At 43.1% G+C, this 18,277-nt stretch overlaps 1 protein-coding gene across 5 annotated transcripts in view; it reads left to right on the forward strand.

Annotated features, from left to right (window-relative positions):
- Nucleotides 1-18,277, forward strand: part of LOC146652788 (unconventional myosin-VI) — a 127,453-nt gene that overhangs the window by 49,586 nt on the left and 59,590 nt on the right. For all 5 annotated transcript variants that reach the window (XM_085382994.1, XM_085382997.1, XM_085382998.1 and 2 more), the window contains exons 13-20: nt 3,583-3,740; nt 3,991-4,082; nt 5,128-5,200; nt 9,114-9,241; nt 10,424-10,519; nt 10,793-10,963; nt 17,457-17,495; nt 17,726-17,819. In XM_085382994.1, the coding sequence (XP_085239120.1) occupies nt 3,583-3,740; nt 3,991-4,082; nt 5,128-5,200; nt 9,114-9,241; nt 10,424-10,519; nt 10,793-10,963; nt 17,457-17,495; nt 17,726-17,819 (851 nt within the window). The remainder of the gene's footprint in view (nt 1-3,582; nt 3,741-3,990; nt 4,083-5,127; nt 5,201-9,113; nt 9,242-10,423; nt 10,520-10,792; nt 10,964-17,456; nt 17,496-17,725; nt 17,820-18,277) is intronic.

The raw sequence follows: 18,277 nt of genomic DNA on the forward strand, positions 1-18,277 counted from the left end.
TGTGAGTGTAATTTCAAACAGAGCGAGTGATTGGAGGAGTAATGAGTGGGAGGGCAAAGAGAAAATGGAAGATGCCAATCTGAGCGCTCGTGCCGGCTGAGGTCAACAGTTAATGGCTGTTGGAGGCTTGTTCAGTGACCTCACAGAAGATCCTGCACATGTAAATGTCTCCCAGTACTTTTACTCATCATTTCTAAGAAAAATTGTGGATCATTCTCTACCAGAAAGTTCGGTTCGTACTATTCCCAGATGTCACCATGTACCTCGTAGGGCCTTTGTGCTTGTTTCCTCTGCCAGTGTATCAGTTTGTTGTTGTTGCTAAAGCCAAACTTAAACTAAAGCTTCAGTCTTACAGTCTTACATCTTAAATCTGTACTTGTGTCAATTGTGCCCTAACCTAAGGCTGCTTTTAACCATGTGTTGTGTCTGTTAATTAAAACTTATTTTCAGACAAGAAAAAGTGTTTATCCACTCGACCAAAGTGGATTTCTTACAACCAAAATATGCAATCTTTCCCTCCATCCATCGCACCTGTATGATGAATGCGAATGACACTCGTGTACGTACTCGACAGCTGTGAGAGCCCCGTCTGCACATAAGTATATAAATGCAAACAAGCTAGCCACCTGCTGCAATGGGCATTTGGTGCAGTGTTGTAAATCATGCTAAGAAGGAGTCTTTTTCTTCGGGTATCATAAAAGTTGTTGTTATGACTGTCAGAAAAGTTCTGATTTGTATCTCAGTGTGCCTGAGGGGCAGTAAAAGAGAGGAAAAGCTGGGTTTTCAAGTTTAGCCGGTGAATGCTCCGTGTGAATGTGTCTACATGAGTGGCGGTGTAGTGCCCTCTCTTTCATATGTGAGTGCTGCTTTTTTTGGCTCAGAAGTCTGATTTAAAAGCAATCTTCTTGCGCATGTGGTGTCTTTGAGGACGGGGCCGAGGAGCAGCTGCAGGCCAGCAGGCGTCTTCAGAGCGCAGAGTTTCTACACAAGGCGACATCAGTAATTACACCGAGAGAGAAGAGGAAGAAACACATTCTCAGCACCGAGGCTCACAGGGAATACATATTAGGCTGCTTGTACGATTAGTGTTCTGACATTATGTTGCCCTGACATTTAGACCTCTTGGTTTTTAAATGAGCAGGGCTCTCTGCAGTGTTAGAACCTCTGGCTGCGGTGCCCCGGCGCCATGAATTTAACATGGAGAGAGGGCAAGCGTGAAGGAGAGGAGCTCCAGGACAGGTTATAGGCGATGAGTCCGATTTTAAGGTCCCCTCTGTGGCTGTAACTTTGGCTAAGTGCTAAAACACTTTGCGTTACATTCTGAAGTGCAACTCGGGTTATATTTACATTTAATTTTGAACCTCACTTGTTAAAAGTGTTAACTCTGCGAAGGCTAAGCTGTCACATATAATGGAAAGCATATCATTTTTATCTTTCCGATGCTTAATTTTGAGAGTTGATTGCAGTCACAGGAGCTTCTGGGTTTTTAAAATCTTGTATCTGCAGCACAGAGCAGCTTAGGTTGTTCTGAAAATGGTGAGAAAAGTGAAAAAGGAATTAGAATAATCCTATTTCTATACATGCAATACATAAGTAAAAAATACATAAGTAAAAAAAAAGAAAAAGCAAACCAGAGATTTAATGTGAATCTCTAAAGTGAAACCTGAGTCACTTTCCCGATAGACGTTTTAGTAAATATAGCAAGGGGCACAAACAAGGCCTGTTTTCTCTTCATTAAATTGGAAACAGTTATCAGCAAACTAACTGTTAATAGAGTTTAAGGACCTGTGCAAACCCTGTAGCTTGGAAACAAAGAGTTAGAGATATATAACTGTATGTCGTCTGCATAGCGGTGAACAAAAATGTCCTTAGAAGTGCTCAAAATGTGGTGAAGAGGGAGCAGATGTAACAGAAACAATAAAGGCCCCAGAATGGATCCGTGTTTACTTTCACTTCCACTCCCTGGTAAACTGTGTGGTGGTTAGGGTTAAGAAAACGGTCACAGTTTGGGTTAAAATACACTGCTTCACAACACTGAGGTTAAAAAACGCAGAGTTCGTAATGTTTTATTAATTTGACGCCTCCAAAGGACGCCTGAGATGTGCCTTCAAAACAAAAAACATCTGCTTTTTACTCAAAGTGCAGTAAAGAGGGAAAAGCTTTAAAATAAGGACGTCTTCTGTACCATTAAATTCTAAGAAACTTAGCAGGTAGGTTGGTGGTTTGAAGCATCTTGGGTAATATAGCTGATCGATCTCTGTGGGGGCGGTCGGACCATCTGCTGCAGGACTCCTTGTTCTAACTGAGATGGTAATGACTGAGCAAACGGCTCCTCTTAATGGGCTGCACCACTTTTAAAATGACTCCAGAGAGAAGCTGCAGCTCCTGTTTATATAGATATATAGACGGTAGCGCCTACCACTCTCTTAAAGCAGTAATTTATTGTTATTATTAATAATAAAGTTTTAATGAATTCTAAGTGTGAGAATGTAGCTGAAGGTGATCTCAATTGGTGAAAATAACTGCTTTAATTGGTAAGAGAAATCTATATGAGCAAAGACGTATGTTTATGCACATGCTGGAGAATAAATTCACGATGCCTAAAATCTAAATGTGTAGCGCTTCACTGTATGTTTTCATGTATGCAAATAGACTGGAAATGCAGCTTTATTAGGTCTGCCCTTGGCTCAGGTCATCCTGCAGCATAATATATTAGAAAAATACCAACCGAGCCACCTGCAGGGATCACAACTCCCCTGATATCATGTGTGGCTTATACAGGTATGTGCAGAGGAGATAATTTGCCGCCGAGGGAGGGAGGAGGACTTTGGGAGTCGTTATTGGAAGCTTTGGTCGTCTGAGTGCCACTCGTGTGGAGTTATTTCCCAGCGTGTCCTTGAGTGCACTGCAGTCGTGCTGAAGTAAAGTCCAGAAGTAAAGCCGGCTCACAAACTCGGCCCCAGCAGCAGATTAATGCGGTGTATTTTCTCCAGCCTCTGCCATCAGGTCACTCCTTTTGTCTGCACTCAGTCTGAAGCAATTACAATGTACCTCCACAGAGCTCGCTGCCAGTTATGGTTTCTGTCGCCGTTTTATGGCCACTGCCTCCCACCCAATCCCTCTTTCTTTGCAGCTGTCAATAACACAATTACCTGCTTGGAAGGTCCAGCTAGCCCGGTTCATTTAAACCCAGCATTTATCTGCAGGTGTGTAAGCACACGTTACACTTTATCTAGACGTGGCAGATTTGTTGTTTTGGGCTGTAAGCTCAGTGTTTTTAAATCCTGGAGTTGCATGCCTGGAGCAGAAAACCAGTAAAAGGGGAGTTAAAGCCAGCAGCACTGGGTATTGAGCATTTATAGCTGCCTGAGCATTATATGATGACCTGGGAGAGAGAAGAGGTTGCTGTGTCCGAGTGTCCCTGCTGGGATCTTTCTGTGGAACAAGAATTTGCTTTTGAAAGTGGAAGCCTGAGCACATGGTTTAACTTTTACACTTTCTCCCTATTTGACCATCTGTAAGTGAAAATAAAACCTAAAATCTCTGATTTATTTAAACCTGTTATCTTTGTGTCTTTCCCAGAGTGCCACTCAAAGTCGAGCAGGCCAACAACGCCCGGGACGCTTTGGCAAAGGCCGTGTACAGCCGTCTGTTTGACCACGTGGTGACCAGAGTCAACCAGTGCTTCCCCTTCGACTCCTCCGCCAACTTCATTGGCGTCCTGGACATCGCTGGCTTTGGTCAGTATCACAATAATAACAAAAAAACATCAGAATTTCAAGGTTTTTATAGATAACGTGTTTTTAAAACTAAGAAATGTTTGTTTGATGGTTTTAAGGGGAAAAAAACCTGTTGGTTGGTTTGATAACATTTTTTCTAAGGAGACAAAAAAGAAGTAATGCACGTTTTGAAAGCTCACATCACCTCAGAAAAGATCCTGTAATAGTCCACTTTGCTCTGACACACATTGTGTAACGAATATATTTGCAGAGTACTTTGAGCACAACAGCTTCGAGCAATTCTGCATCAACTACTGTAACGAGAAGCTGCAGCAGTTCTTCAACGAGCGGATCCTGAAAGAGGTGAGAACTGTTTGAAAGTAAAACCCTGCACCATCTCACCTCCGCCGGCAAACACCGTCAAATCAAAGCAGACATCTGTGGAGGACTCTCCATTTAAACTTTAAGTGTTTTTCTTATTGCAGGCAATTCTTTTCTGAGACTAGATGCCACATTTTCAAATTGCAGGTTGCAAAGTTTTCATTTTCCAAAAGTCTGAACATGAAGTTTAAATTTTCATCTCTGCAAAACATGAATTTTATTGTAATAGGTTTTATTTTAATGTGAAAGTGTGCTTCAGGTTTATTGCTGTTTATGTCAGAAAACTTTTCCATCCGTTCAACTAAGTTCTACCTTTTATTTGCACTTTAAGCAGACACATGCCCAAATACCCTCAACCTGGCTCCATGGCTGAGCCTTTCACACTACTTACATCAGATCCTCACATGATCTCTGGAGAGACTCCCGTTCCCTGCGTTCTCTGGAGCTTTTCTGAAGCATGTAGCATCCAGCAGGAATTTACCTCCGATACGGACGGACCTTTACCTGCGCTGTTCTCTCAGCGTAGAGATGTTAACACCTTAAATGTGAGCTAGACTCTCATTTAAGGTGGAAAAGTATATCTGTTGCTTTTTCTAAGCTTCAGAATTAAAAATCTGTAAAAGTCAGAAACCTTACTAAGATATAAATCTGTTTTGGATCAGTGCCGTAATTGAATCATCTGCTCTGTCTGTAAACCGCAGACCTCAGAGAAGGGCCACATTAAATACTGGATTGTGTTTGACTTTCCCTCGACTGTGTTCTAACAGCGGCTGTCTGTTTCTTACCTTTAAAACTCCTCGTTTGCCCAAACATCTGTCTGCAGCATGAAAAGCCCCATCACCTTTAGATGCTCATTTTTGCATGAAAGTGTAATTGCAAAAAGCCTGGCCTAAGCGCCACTTGTTAGAGAGCTTGAATGCCCCCCAGGCAGAACCTCCGAGCCGTCCCTGCCCTCGTTAGACGAACGCCGGGCATGCCGTGAATACCGTTATGATTTCTCATTAGAAGTTTCTCTGTTGCATTCCAGGAGCAAGAGCTGTACCAGCGGGAGGGGCTGGGAGTCAACGAGGTTCACTACGTCGACAATCAGGACTGCATAGGTATGAAGACGCCACTCCTCGCTCAGCTCGCGTGATTGTGCATTCAGAGCAGCTGCAGTCACTCCTCTGTGCCGATGAAATTCTCTGCAGAGGGGTTTGATATTTGTTCTCTTTTTACACCACTCCTTTTATTAGTGCATAGAGCATAATGTGAAAAATTCCCTACTCCAACTGTGCACCTCAGATACCCAACAAAGGTGCAAAAAGCAGTTCAAATTCCTCTTTAAATATCTAGATGGTGCATGAATGTGTGGAGGGGATTTGATCAGCTTCCCCCCTTTTCTGCTCTGGAACAACCAGTGCAAGAGTTAAAGAGCTGATGAGGAAGTAAATCCCTTTGGTTTGATACTAAACCTTCAGCGCACGCAGAGTAATGCATCTTTAAAAATCCCACCTGCGGCTTTCACACAAAGTTTTGCCGTTAATGTGGAGAGTTTGTTGTTTTAGTTCACAAAGCAAGATTTCCTTCTGATCCTCTGATCAGTGCTACATCTTATCTTTTGTGTGGTTTATTATATTAATATTTAGAGCTATATTTTTTAAATATTCCTAAAGAAACACAGACTCATCCAGCTGTTTTCACTTCTCGAGCTGTTACTATAAAATTTCATCTCACACAAATAAAGTGTAATAAACCCGTTAAAATCTCTTCCTGAGAGTAAGTGCTCTGAGACCGAATGCTGGCTGAGTTTTTAACACTTTGTGCAGCACTTTATTGCGAGAAGCAACCTCGAGGCTGAAGTGAATGAATCCCCATTAGACTCTTAACGTTGAAATGTCCAACTATAAGGCTGAAATAAGCACGTTTACAGTGTCTGTGGATATCGGGGGAATCTTTGTGTGCTGCGTCCAATACAGTTTATGAATGCCGCTCGCTAACCAAGCGATAACCTCTCACTCCGCCCTCTGATTTAAATGTGGTCATTTCAGGAGCCAACACATCAATGCCTAAAATCCTTAGAGTTCAGATCCAAAATAAATAGCTGACTTCCAGACAGTGTTCATTTCATTGATTTTCATCATAGGTTTCATCAACAGTAATTTCTTTCAGGCAAAAACACAATAGCTAAATAAAATCTAATACATGAGGACGAAAACCATGACGTACTGAAACTTCTGTCAACGAATAAAAATGAGATGAAAACCTTTCGGGGAAACGAGATCCAATCAGAACTAATTAGGTTCTGATTAATTGAGGGGGGGTTAGCTAACTCCCATGCAAAAATAGCACTGCTTCAAAGATGGCTGTGCCCGTCGTTATTATACAGTCTATGGGGATGTGTTGATGTCCACTGGGTACATCAGACTGAAAAAGACAGCTCTAGTTCAAAGGTGTCGCCTAAAAATGAAATAGTCTATTTGCAGTGTGCCGTATTAAAGGAGAGCTAGGCCTCATGAAATTTTATTGTATACGAAAGAAAAAGAGCTTTGTATTTATATGTCAGCCCTATATGTAAGTGTGTCCTGTAAAAGCTGCTCATTATCCACCTCAGTGCTCATCATCCTCACTTTTAGGAGAGCTGCCTCTCTTCACTTTGACCTCCGAGCCTCGGTGGCGCTTCAAAGACCGCAAAGAGGACGAACGACGAAGCCCCCACGCCTGTGAACTCCCGTCCTGACTGAAATGTGTCTTAATAGTTCACAAACATGGAGGGAGACTGATGTGACAGGGCAATCTAAGGGGAAGGAGGTTAATGATGCTTTCTGTGCTTTCAGTATGAGATGTTTAACTACAGCAGAGCGAGCTGCAGGGAGGCGGGAGGCTGGCTGTGCTCGCTGGCTCGTAGCTTACCGAAACGCGGTTGTTTGTTTGCTGGTTTGGATTCCCGTTGCGTGTTATAAAAGGAGAAGCTCCTCTTTGTTCAGGGGATGTAAAAACCACAGTTGATGTAGCAGAAAATTACATTTGTACAAGCAGCGGCCACGTGACTGCACACAGAACAAGGCGGAGATGGAAACGAACAGGAGGAGGAGGAGTGGGAACTATTAAAAAGTTCTTTAACGTCACAGAAGTTTGTTTGAAGCGTTACTTTCACTTCATTCAGGTTTTATTAACTCGTGCAGCCATGTGCGCTTTCGTTTGTTGCTGGTTGTCTCCTGTGATAGAGAGAAGGTGGACGGATTGAGCAATGGAGGGGCAGATGACGGGATGCCTCCCGAGGTTTTTGCTGCTCGAAGCTCTGCTGACCTTCATTTGCTGAATAGTTTGTGAGTAGGAGTCTCCATCAAAGAGCCTCTACTGTGCAGCATGTCAGTTCCTGTCAGGAAACATTACTGAAAAAGACTGCTAAAGCTCACGTAGGTAGGTAATCATATCTTCTAAACAATCCCCCACGTCATCCTCTGAATCAGTCAGTCATCCCACGTAAACTTCCTCCCCTGCGCCTCAGTTTTCTGTCAGTTTGCTGGCTGTTTGTTCAGCGCTGACAGCTTTTCCTTCACAGGCGTGTTGTCGGTCACTGCAGACCTCACCTTCTTCCTTTATTTTCTTCTTTCTGTTAAAATAATCTTTAAAATAACATTTTGAAAGTAGGATCTGTAGCAAATTCAGAACATTTAAAGGGAAGGTTCTTTCTCCAGCTTCTTATTTTTTAGAGGAGCTGTTAAATATTAAAAATGAGCTTCCTAAATAGTTGTTTTTTAGGCTCTTCAGCTTTTTGAGTAAAGGAATCCATCTGTCTCCATCACTGAACAAAAGTGGTGGCCTATGACACCACCTGTCAGCCTCCTATAACACAGTCTTGAGAACCCATCACAAGAGATTCAACACCTGCTCACACCATGAGCCATCACGTGACCCCAACGGCTCACGTGATGATAGAGAGCCGTAAAAACTCTAAGGACCACCTCCTGACTGCACCTTAGAAGTTACATATCTGAGACCTGCATGAGTCTCTTGGATTAGCGATGGAACATCTTTAAGAACGGCTGCCTTCAGATCAAGCACCTGAGACAATCATGACCAGGATGACCGAGAACCTTCACAGATGTCCTTACAAAGACTGATATTCTTCAGGTGGATTACTTGAGTTCATTTTTCCTCAGTATACAGAAATAAAACAATACCACAACACCAGGTTCAGCTGTGTAATATTCTGTATAGTAACAGGAAGCTTCCATTTATCTTTATGCTCTCTCTGATTGTTTAAATAACCGTTCACGTCTCTCCTGGTGTGATCAGATATGCTCACAACCCAGGATGGTTCAAAAAAAGAATCTGTCTTTGTAAAACTCACAGCTTTGATCTCTCATAGTCACACAGAGGGCTTCGCCAATGACGAGATTTAATCATGTATTTTTATATGTACAACTGTTTTTGACTTAAATATGCAGAGAAACTGGTTTTTACTTAACATTTCCATGTCAGGACCTTTCAGAAATAAAAGTGCATCTAACTTCCATCACGTTAGATTTTGATACTTTTGTAGGAGAAAGGAGCGAAAGTTGGTGCACGGCACAAAACAGGAAGTAAGCAGTGAGTCCTCGGGTGTCCCAGTCTCCGTCATCAGGAGCTTGAAGCTCATTACGTCCTTAAATTGAGCCGTGGCTCTTCTCTTTAGAATGGGTCAATGACTTTTAATAGTGAGAAGGATTTGATGTTAAACTAATAAAATAAAAATCACTTCTGCACCATCCGAGCGAACTAAACTGCACTAATGCAATAATAATAATAATTATGATTTGGTAAATTAGGTCCCCATCACCTTTCAAGTCAGATCAGGTCAAGGAGAAACTGTTACAATCTCCACACCTCTTCCCATTCGATTAAACTTTAATTTGAATTTGCCTACATCGCACCCTCCGTGATTCAATCGGTCGCGTAGCCCGTCATCCTCGGGGTGATCCGCCACAGCTTCATTAAGAGGACACGCAGCGTTTATTTTTCTCATGCTTGTCACGGTTTTCCCCGCAGACCTGGTGGAGGCGAAGGTGGTCGGCATTCTGGACATCCTGGACGAAGAGAACCGTCTACCTCAACCCAGTGACCAGCACTTTACCGACACCGTTCACAACAAACACAAGGACCACTTCCGCCTGACTGTAAGTGACCGCACAAAGGAAGGAAAGTCAGGGAAGCATGCCACTTTTAACGCGAGGATTTTATGGGACTCAGGGAATGTTTGATTTACTCAGGAGATTCTCTCTGAATCATTTCAGCTTAATCTTTAGACTCAGAAAAAACTGGAGCTGATTTATATGTTTGTCTGAGTCTTCTTGTTTTACCCCATTCCTCCAAATAATCTGCTGCAAGGCCTATTTAGACCTTATTTTCCCTGTTTTGGCCTCTTGGGCAGCATTCAGGGTGGGCTGATATTAAACCTGAGAGACTACAGATTACAAACGCAGAGCTGGAAAAAGTGCTTTTTTTCCTCCTATCTCTCAGGTAAAGGAAGTTCTAGTTTCGTTTTCGGCTTTGTAAATTTACCAGCTGCTAAAAGATCTATTAAATTAATAGAAAACCCAAGTGGTTCACCTCATTTTGTGTCCCAACAATTAGTTATATGTAAATGTGAAAATGACTGTCGCCAAACTGAGTCCTGAAATTGTTGCTTCTGTCCAAACAGCAGCCAAAAAACTTTATAAGACAAAGACTGCAATGTGAGAAGCTGCACGTTCTCACATTGACATGTTTCGATGAGTAAATGTTTAGACTGGGTCTGAAGACCTGCAGCAGGTGCAAATCTGTTACCTGTGCCTGCACGCAGGGTTCAGTGATGCTGCAGAGCAGAACAGCTGATATCACCAACTGCATTTAAAGGTGGTGGCACTACAGCCTGAACACGAGATGATGGACTCACTGCTCTGATATTTATCACCACTAAAGATTATTAGCCGAGGAGCACTTTATCTGCAGTATTAAACAATAACTTATCAACAAGGAGCTTCACCTTCTCCCATGGCTCCTTAATTTTAACGCTTTTATTGATAATTTGGATAATATTGATGATATTGGTAAACACAAAAAATGGGAACTTTTGATATTGACTTGAAGTTTTGAGTTTCAGTGGAGTGACGTGAAGCCTGAGAGTGAGGTGATCTCACTGACGGTTAAATTACTGGCATCAAATCTTAATCTTCCCAGCAGCGAGTGATTGGCAGGACTGGGAATTAGTTTTCCATCGTAAATGGGAAGCATGCATGAACTCTGCTGAGTCTGCAGAGTTTTAGTGTGTGTGTGTGTGTGTTTCCACCCGTGATCAGGTGTGTGTGTGTGTCCTGCAGGTACCCAGGAAGTCTAAGCTGACCGTCCACAGGAACGTGAGGGACGATGAAGGATTTATCATCAGGCACTTTGCAGGAGCCGTGTGCTACGAGACGGTGCGTCACCAGAACACACTGCGGCGTCTTCAAAATGAATCATTTCTTTTCTCTGATCACTCGACCACAGAAAACTCAACTTTTAACATGAAAGCGTGCCATCATTGAGATGAGAGTTTTAAAAACATACCGAGCGTAGCTGCGGAGAGATTCAAGTCATAAAATCGTGTAGAGATTTTTCCTTCTGCAGTTAAGCAGGCGTATCAGAAACGGGAACAAAAAGAAGAGACTCGAACCGAGCGCCCCGTTCACGCTGAAATGTTTCTCCTTCAGACCAAGTTTGTGGAGAAGAACAACGACGCCCTGCACATGTCTCTGGAGTGTCTCGTCAGCGAGTCCAAGGATCGCTTCGTCCGCGAGCTGTTCGAGAACTCCAACAACAGCAAAGACGTGAAGCAGAAGGCCGGAAAACTCAGCTTCATCAGCGTCGGCAACAAGTTTAAGGTGAGCAGCAAAAAAAAAAGATCCAATCCAACATGCGATGTGTGATACAAATACTTGTAGATATTTATGACCACCAGGACATGTACTGCTCTGTGGAGAACAGGCTGAGTCTAATTAAAAGTCTTTGCCACCACTGGCTCGTCTGACTCTGATGAAGACGTCCTGTCTGTCAAAAAATAAAACAGAGCTGCTACACCTCATTAATGGCTTGAATTAAAGATGTGCTCCAGACGTCATCCCCTCAGATCCCGGCTCATTGCCCAGTCTGCTCAGGCGGCACTTTGGGCCCCGGCCAGTTCATACTCACACTTCTTCTTTACTAAATGCTTGTTGTATGTTTATTTTAGGATGATCTGATACAAGCAATGTTGCAAACCTGTTATGTAGCTATCAAAAATGCAGGCCTCTGTCAGCTTACACAAAACACCCCGAGGCTAAAAGGAGCTCCTAACTGGTTGAGCTGGGAAAACTCGGGCCTAATTTGAAGACTCTTCAGATTTTGGTGTGAGAGTACAGGTCGCTCGAATAAGCCCTTTAGGGCTGACAGAATACCCTCAGTGTGTTCTCTCCAGCATCTCCTGGGCCTGCCCCGTGGACTCTCAGATGGACATGCCCGAAGCGCCTCACCTCACCTAGGAGGTGTTTCTGCTCAAATGCCCAAACAATGTGAAATCACTCTTTTCACCTCGGCTGTTCTCCTCGCCCTCCACTTTCATCCTACAATCTGCTCCCTTTATTCCTTACCCGCTGAACTCATCCCCAACCTTAAGTAGGCACAGCGTGAGCTTCAGAGTTTGAGCTGCAAATTCTCATCATTGCTCGATGAAGCGATGATGAGATATACACAAATCCAGAGGCCAGCAGGCTCATTCAAGGGTTCCCACTCATCCTTAAAAAGTCCTAAAATGTCATTTTAAAATTTAAGGTAATTAAATGCTTTAAAATCATCGTGAGAGGATAATCTGAGGGGCTGCGCAGAGGCCTAGTTTAACATAAATAACGATGATGATAACTGTGAATCATGCAAAGCTACTCTACTCTAGTCCATTAAGCAGAATAGTTCCTAAATGTTTAGTCTGCCTCATTATATACATGTCTGACTGATTGTTATAATAAAGCCAACAGCGCCCAGGCTCACCTCCGAGGTCCCGTAGGTACAAAGAGTCAAAGTAAATGTATGAAATCTTCATCAAGAACATAATTTTTCACCTAAAAACAGTCAGATGAGTGTCTCTCTTTCACCCTGAGCACAGAGATGGCAACGTCTTTGCTGTCAGCTGGAGTTATAAACGGAGGATTTTTATTCTCCTCCATCGTGACTCATCCAGCTCAGCCTCTCACCTTGATGTGCGCTCTAATGTGTCACCTAACCAAAGGCAAGGTGAGCCAAAAACCACAGCGCCTGGCTCCACTCAATCATCCCTCCTAAAATATATAAATATATATATTTAATGGAGAAAAGATAACCTGAGGTAGTGATGGCCAGGTGTATTTAACAGGGTCAAAGCCAGAGAGCAGCGAGGTGTCCAGTACAAACAGGATTTGTTTCTTTTCTTTTTTTTTAAATTAAAGACGCGGGAACACAATAAATAAATTTTCACGTGTACAGTGACAGTGATTTATATCAACCGGTCCTCCAACATTCATAACAGGCCTATGTTGCAAAAGTCTGAAACAACAGCAGGAGGGAAAAAGTGTTTACTGGAGGCCATTTTTAACCTCGCCCTGCATTTTTTCCAGGCTTAAAATTAATTGGAACAATTGACTGATAAGAGTTTCATTTCCACGAGGGGCCTCGTTTCTTTCCATTTCCTGACAAATTAAGGAGAAAGGAGGTCTGGAGTCGTTTGCACTGTTTAATTTACATTTGGCAGCTTTCAGAATAGCCTGATAATGAAATGCAATAGTTCAGCCTCGAAGTAATAAATGCATAAAATAGTTTTTCAGCATTAGCTGAATAAGGTGTTCTTAGTTATTTAATTTGTAAGCTAATAGACATGTCCTTGTCAGAAATCACACCCGGTGTTGCTGGAGGTCAGCGTAATGCCATTTTTAGGACCAAGCAGAATAAACATAATTTGTTTTCTGAATTTTCTGAAGTAGAAAATTACAGCGGATTGAGGCCTTTATGTCTATAGTTTATTTCAATGATTTGTGTCATCCTTCTTCACAGATTCGTAAAACTGCGTGTCATCTGCATAGCAAAGAATGTATGTATAATGAGAAAAGTATTGGGCCTAGTTGAGAGCCCTGTGGAACTAACTTCTAACTAACAGCTTCTAGTTTCTGTAATAAAATGTTATGATCAGTGAATTTTAGTGCTCTAGCTTTGAAGAGCACAGGGACGAGTTCACTGTGGCCGGTTTTCTTGTTTTTTAATGACAAACCAATAAGACGGGAGGTGTGGAGTCGGCTGGATACTTTGGATTTGAGCAGCAGCTGTTTGTCTAAATTCTTAATAAGTTATCCAAAAGTGGTGACGATTCAAGTGATGAAGGATTATTATGAAGCACAGTCGGTACCAAAGAATCTGCCGGCCATTACAATGAGCCTTGTATGGAGGAGTAAGGAGTCTTGCATGAGACTGATCTTAAGTTTGATTTCCACTTCCTGTTTGTTTAAGTTTATAAAACAATCATAGTTTGGGATGAAGTAGACCCTTTTTTACAATATTAATGCTTTACCCCATGGAGACGACGTTTGAAGACCTTCCCCCGACCTTTAATGCCGAGTTTTCACACCTCAGTGTAGATGAACATAGACATGGTTTGACAACCATTAGAACAGTTTCCAGGTTTTTCCAAGGGTAGCTGCATAGACAGAGACCGAATCACTGATTTCTGCTGCACATCCAGTCATTATGTTTTATAAGTAGGCATAAAATATGTCAGAAAACAGCTTCAGGTGTTATTCCTGGTAGGCTCAGGCATCTCTTCTTATTTGTAGTCATCCTCACAGTAAGTGTTTTTAATCATAGTCTGCTGACTGAATTGGGCCAGTACTCTTCAGGATTGGTCCACTGGTTTTCTGTCCAGCTGAGTACTGTGGCTCTCCATCACGAGGCTATGTGGAAAGTTCCTACCATAATGAGTCACAGAACAGCAGCGAATTTAAAAGTATGTGAGGATAAATATACACTTCAAATTTAGATGTGATAAGGTAATTACATGAAGCAGACATTTTTCTAATGTAGCGCCATTTTTATCAAATTTGTTGGTGCACATGGATTATATTCTCAGCCAGGTGAGGTCAGCTGACCAGCTGAAACTGTCCGATGAAGGTCAGTGTTTCCTGTGGGTTTATTGCTTTTGGATTTGGGGATGTGCCTCAGGCTGCACTGTTTCTGTGACGCACGAGGAGAATGTTTGAAAACCGTGAATGTCCAGCGTGGAAGATCAACTAAACTGATGCTTTCAGGAAAACAAAGAACAAGTCATGTTTGTCTGCCACTGCACCAGCAAAAGCATCCCGCGGTCGTTCGAGAGGGTTTAACTCGAGTCCGTGCAGACTGGATTTAGTCGTTATTACGTGTGTTAGTGTGTTCTGTGTTTTCCTCATCCCGGTGCTTCTCATCCTCCTCCCCTTCCTGAGCCCTCACTATTCGAGCTATGATTACGGTTCAAAAGGTGTACCGGAGGACCCAGACGGGAGGCGAGCCGTGGGTGCAGAGGCGAGCGGGGTGGGGAAAATGAGCAGTGATAAATCCGAGACGGTGGAGGTGATGGAGACGCTGCTTCCTGGAGCTGCAGCGATGAAGGGAGATTATGATCCGTGCAGGTTTTCATTATAACCAGACACCGTGGCTTTGCCCCACTTCAGTGACCAAATACATCATAACAAAGGTGTCCTGCTCCAAAGGCTCATCCAGACATGGCTGATAATTCACCTGCCTGCCTCCGAATCATCTGCATGCTCCTCTGTTATGAATTACAAAGTCATCGTGCAGCAGCAGACCTGACCGGGTCAGATTGCATTAGCGGCTGTTTGTCTGTTTGCATGAGCATGACTGAGAGAGATGTAAATAACATCATAAATGCTTTACAGACATTTAAACCTTTAAATGGAGCGGAGGCCGGCCGGCCGTGCATTCTTCTGCTTTTTGTTCCGCACAGCTGCTTTTCGTCAGCACATGTAGGCTGCTGCATATAAAAGGGAGTTATGTAAGCCGTAACACACTCTCATACGTCGTCTCACGAGAAAATGGATGAGGCGAAGGCCAAGTCCATCATTTTATTAGAGCATCTCCAAGTATATGACTGTGTTAATTCCACAAGCAATTACAGTAAGCAGATGGATGGAAAGGCTTTCAAGCTGTCGTGCCTGTTTTAGCCTTACCTGTGCCGTGGCTTTAAGGGAGACATGGTGAGTTAGCTTTTTCATCACTGCAGTTTGTCTTTACTTAATTATAATCACCAAAACTTGCAAAACTAATGATTTTCCAATCAGCCTTAAACGTAATTTGCACAGGTGCTGCAGTGGCTTTTTAGAAAGTTTGACGAAATAATTTTTTAAGCATTTTTAATACAATGCTTCCGAAACTTAACCAGCAGGGTCTCAGAAAAAGGCGTTGGGTTTTAAATAATGAAGGGTCAAGAAACTGTCCCTGCACCATCGCATCACCGTCAGTCTGAACAGTGGATACAAGGCAAGATGGGTCCATGCTTTCACTAAACTCTGACCCTACCTGTCCTTGTCATGTGTCCTCATCCGCATCACATGACCTTAAAAATGCTTAAAAATAAATATCTGGTGCTCTTCCTCAGCCCTGCTCTGCTTCTCTGGTCAGGCTCACCAGCCTGCAGAGCTTCTTCTTCTGTAGTTATTGTGGTGCTCAGTTTGTGAAAGCGTGAGGAAAAAATTTAGTTTTCGAGACAGCTTCCTGCTCGCATATGACAGTGTTTGCCACATCAGCCGAGGGCGTCATTGCGAGCCTGGATTGGCCGTTGTGTGTCCGCCAAACACATTAGTGGACAAACAAGGACGTTGTTGTGGTGTTAATTGCCGTTAGCGGGCCGTCCTTTACAATCCGTCACTGTTTGCTTGGCTTCACTGTGCACTCATCTGTCTTCCATTATACCCCCTAATCAGTATACATCATTTACATTTGCATATGTTCACATTCACAGATGCTCCTCGTGTCCACAGTCACATCAAGAAAAGCTACAAGAAGCTTTAATAATGCAAGCATTAGTGAGAAGTTTCCCCTCTCTGAATCCATTTCTGTGCTGACTTGTAACTCTGACTGTTGTTTGGAACAAACATTTTTTTAAAGAAAAGGCAGAGACCTGATCAGAAACTGCACCCAGCAGCTTACTGGGTACAAATATGCTGATAATGTAGATTTACAAAGGTTTTGGTTCCGTATCAGAAGCGCTGCCTGCAGACAGGGCGGCCCTGCCGTCTCCCTGCGAATCTTCTTCTCTCTCCAATCACAATTTTACCTTGTATCTGCTCCTCTTCCTGAAAAAACAGAGAAAAGATGCCTCCCTGCCTAGCTTTGACTATAAATGTCATTCTACCAATTCTACTTATTATCTAAGTTTGGGACATTCTGTTTGGACTCCGTAGGCCCAGAAAATATCCTCCTGACTTTTAACCAGCATGATGTTCTAAGCATGTTTTGCAAAACCCTCAGAACTTCTACATGTCAATCACGATAATTCAATTCAGTCATGGTGCTGAATGAAGCTTCTGACCTTCATTACACGGAGTGCCAACTCTTTAATGCGCACAGCAATGTGTAAAAATCATAAAAAACAACTTTATTTAATCATATTATCCCTAACAGCAGCAGCAGTCTGCAGATGGACAAATGTGCTGCTTTCAGGGATTTTTGTATGTTGTTTGCAGCCCAGTTAGCCAAATCTGATCTCCTCGGCACTCGTCTCTGTGCAGATGCACAGCTGCTAGCTTTCAGAGGAAGGTGCAGGTTCAGGCGGTACATCCCACCTAAACCAGCCAATTATGGACGGAAGGTCTGATATGACTGTCACGCTAAAACTGTGCAACCTCCTATCCCACATGGTCATGTAACCCCTGAAATTTGAAGTAAAAGCACTTTGTGACGCTTTCTTTAGTCAATTATCAGAAAGCAGATCAACATCCACAGTAGCATCGTGATACATCACATGATAGTGATGTTCAGTGGAGAAACCAGACTTTGGCTTTAACAATGAAGTTTGTAGCAGGACTTGAGCGTGTTTATATTCTCTATTCTCTATATTCTCTAACGTGGATCTCCTGTCCTCGTGAAGCTATGAGGGCTCAGAAGTGCTGGAAAAATTATTTAAAAGGAGCAATTTTGAACAGACTCCTCGTGCATTCTTACGGCCTATGACTGGGAAAATATTGGGATGTGATGTGGAATAACCCGTACCCAGTTTTGCAGTCACATGATGGATGTCGGGCGATTGTGTGTCTGCCTGTCTCTTGAGGTTTTCTCAGTTTGTTTGAATAAAAGTGATGATGCGTCTCCCTCCTCTGTCTCCCGCAGACCCAGCTGAATATTCTCCTGGACAAGCTCCGCAGCACGGTCAGTGTTTGCTCCTCTTTTGTTTACATGATTGATGTTGCGAGCCGTCCTGTCCGTACATCTCGCAGTCCCCACCTCCCCTCCCCCTCGGCGCCGTGCATCACGTCCTGAGCCCGATATGATGAATGCCATGAATTTGTGATGTAGGTTGTGGATCATGCTGTTGGTGTAATAACTTGTTTCATCTTCTCCGCTCTGGTTTCTTTACCCCCCAACTCCTCCTCCTCCAGGGCTCCAGTTTTATTCGCTGCATTAAGCCGAACCTGAAGATGGTCAGTCACCAGTTTGAAGGAGCTCAGATCCTCTCCCAGCTGCAGTGCTCTGGTCAGTGTTTCCTGCACACTCTGATTTTAATGTTTGCACCTGGAAGGAAGTGAGGTCATTTCACTTCTAACATCACTTCCTGTCTATTCTGTCTTTTTGAAGAAGCAAAACATGTCAGGGCCTCGTTGTTCTGGTGTTTGAACACTTTTAATAGACTTAACAGTCTCCTCGAGACACTTTGTATTGTAAGGCAAGACTCTACAATAATAGAAAGGAAACCCCAAGAATCAGATGCCCTGCTATGAACAAGCACTTGGCAACAGTGGGGAGGAAAAACTCCCTTTTAACAGGAAGAAACCTCCGACAGATCCAGACTTGGGGAGGGGCGGGGCCATCTGCAGTGAGGGAGGAAGATGTGACAAAGACATGCTGTGGATGAGAGACAGAGATGAATAATAACTAATGAAGCGTAACTAAGGGAGGATTCAAGGTCACCTGATCCAGCTCTAACTATACAC

Source organism: Rhamphochromis longiceps, linkage group LG15 (genome assembly GCF_057381845.1).
Source record: "Rhamphochromis longiceps isolate RC_006_pf linkage group LG15, R_longiceps_female_GT1.1, whole genome shotgun sequence".
Classification (NCBI taxonomy): domain Eukaryota; kingdom Metazoa; phylum Chordata; class Actinopteri; order Cichliformes; family Cichlidae; genus Rhamphochromis; species Rhamphochromis longiceps.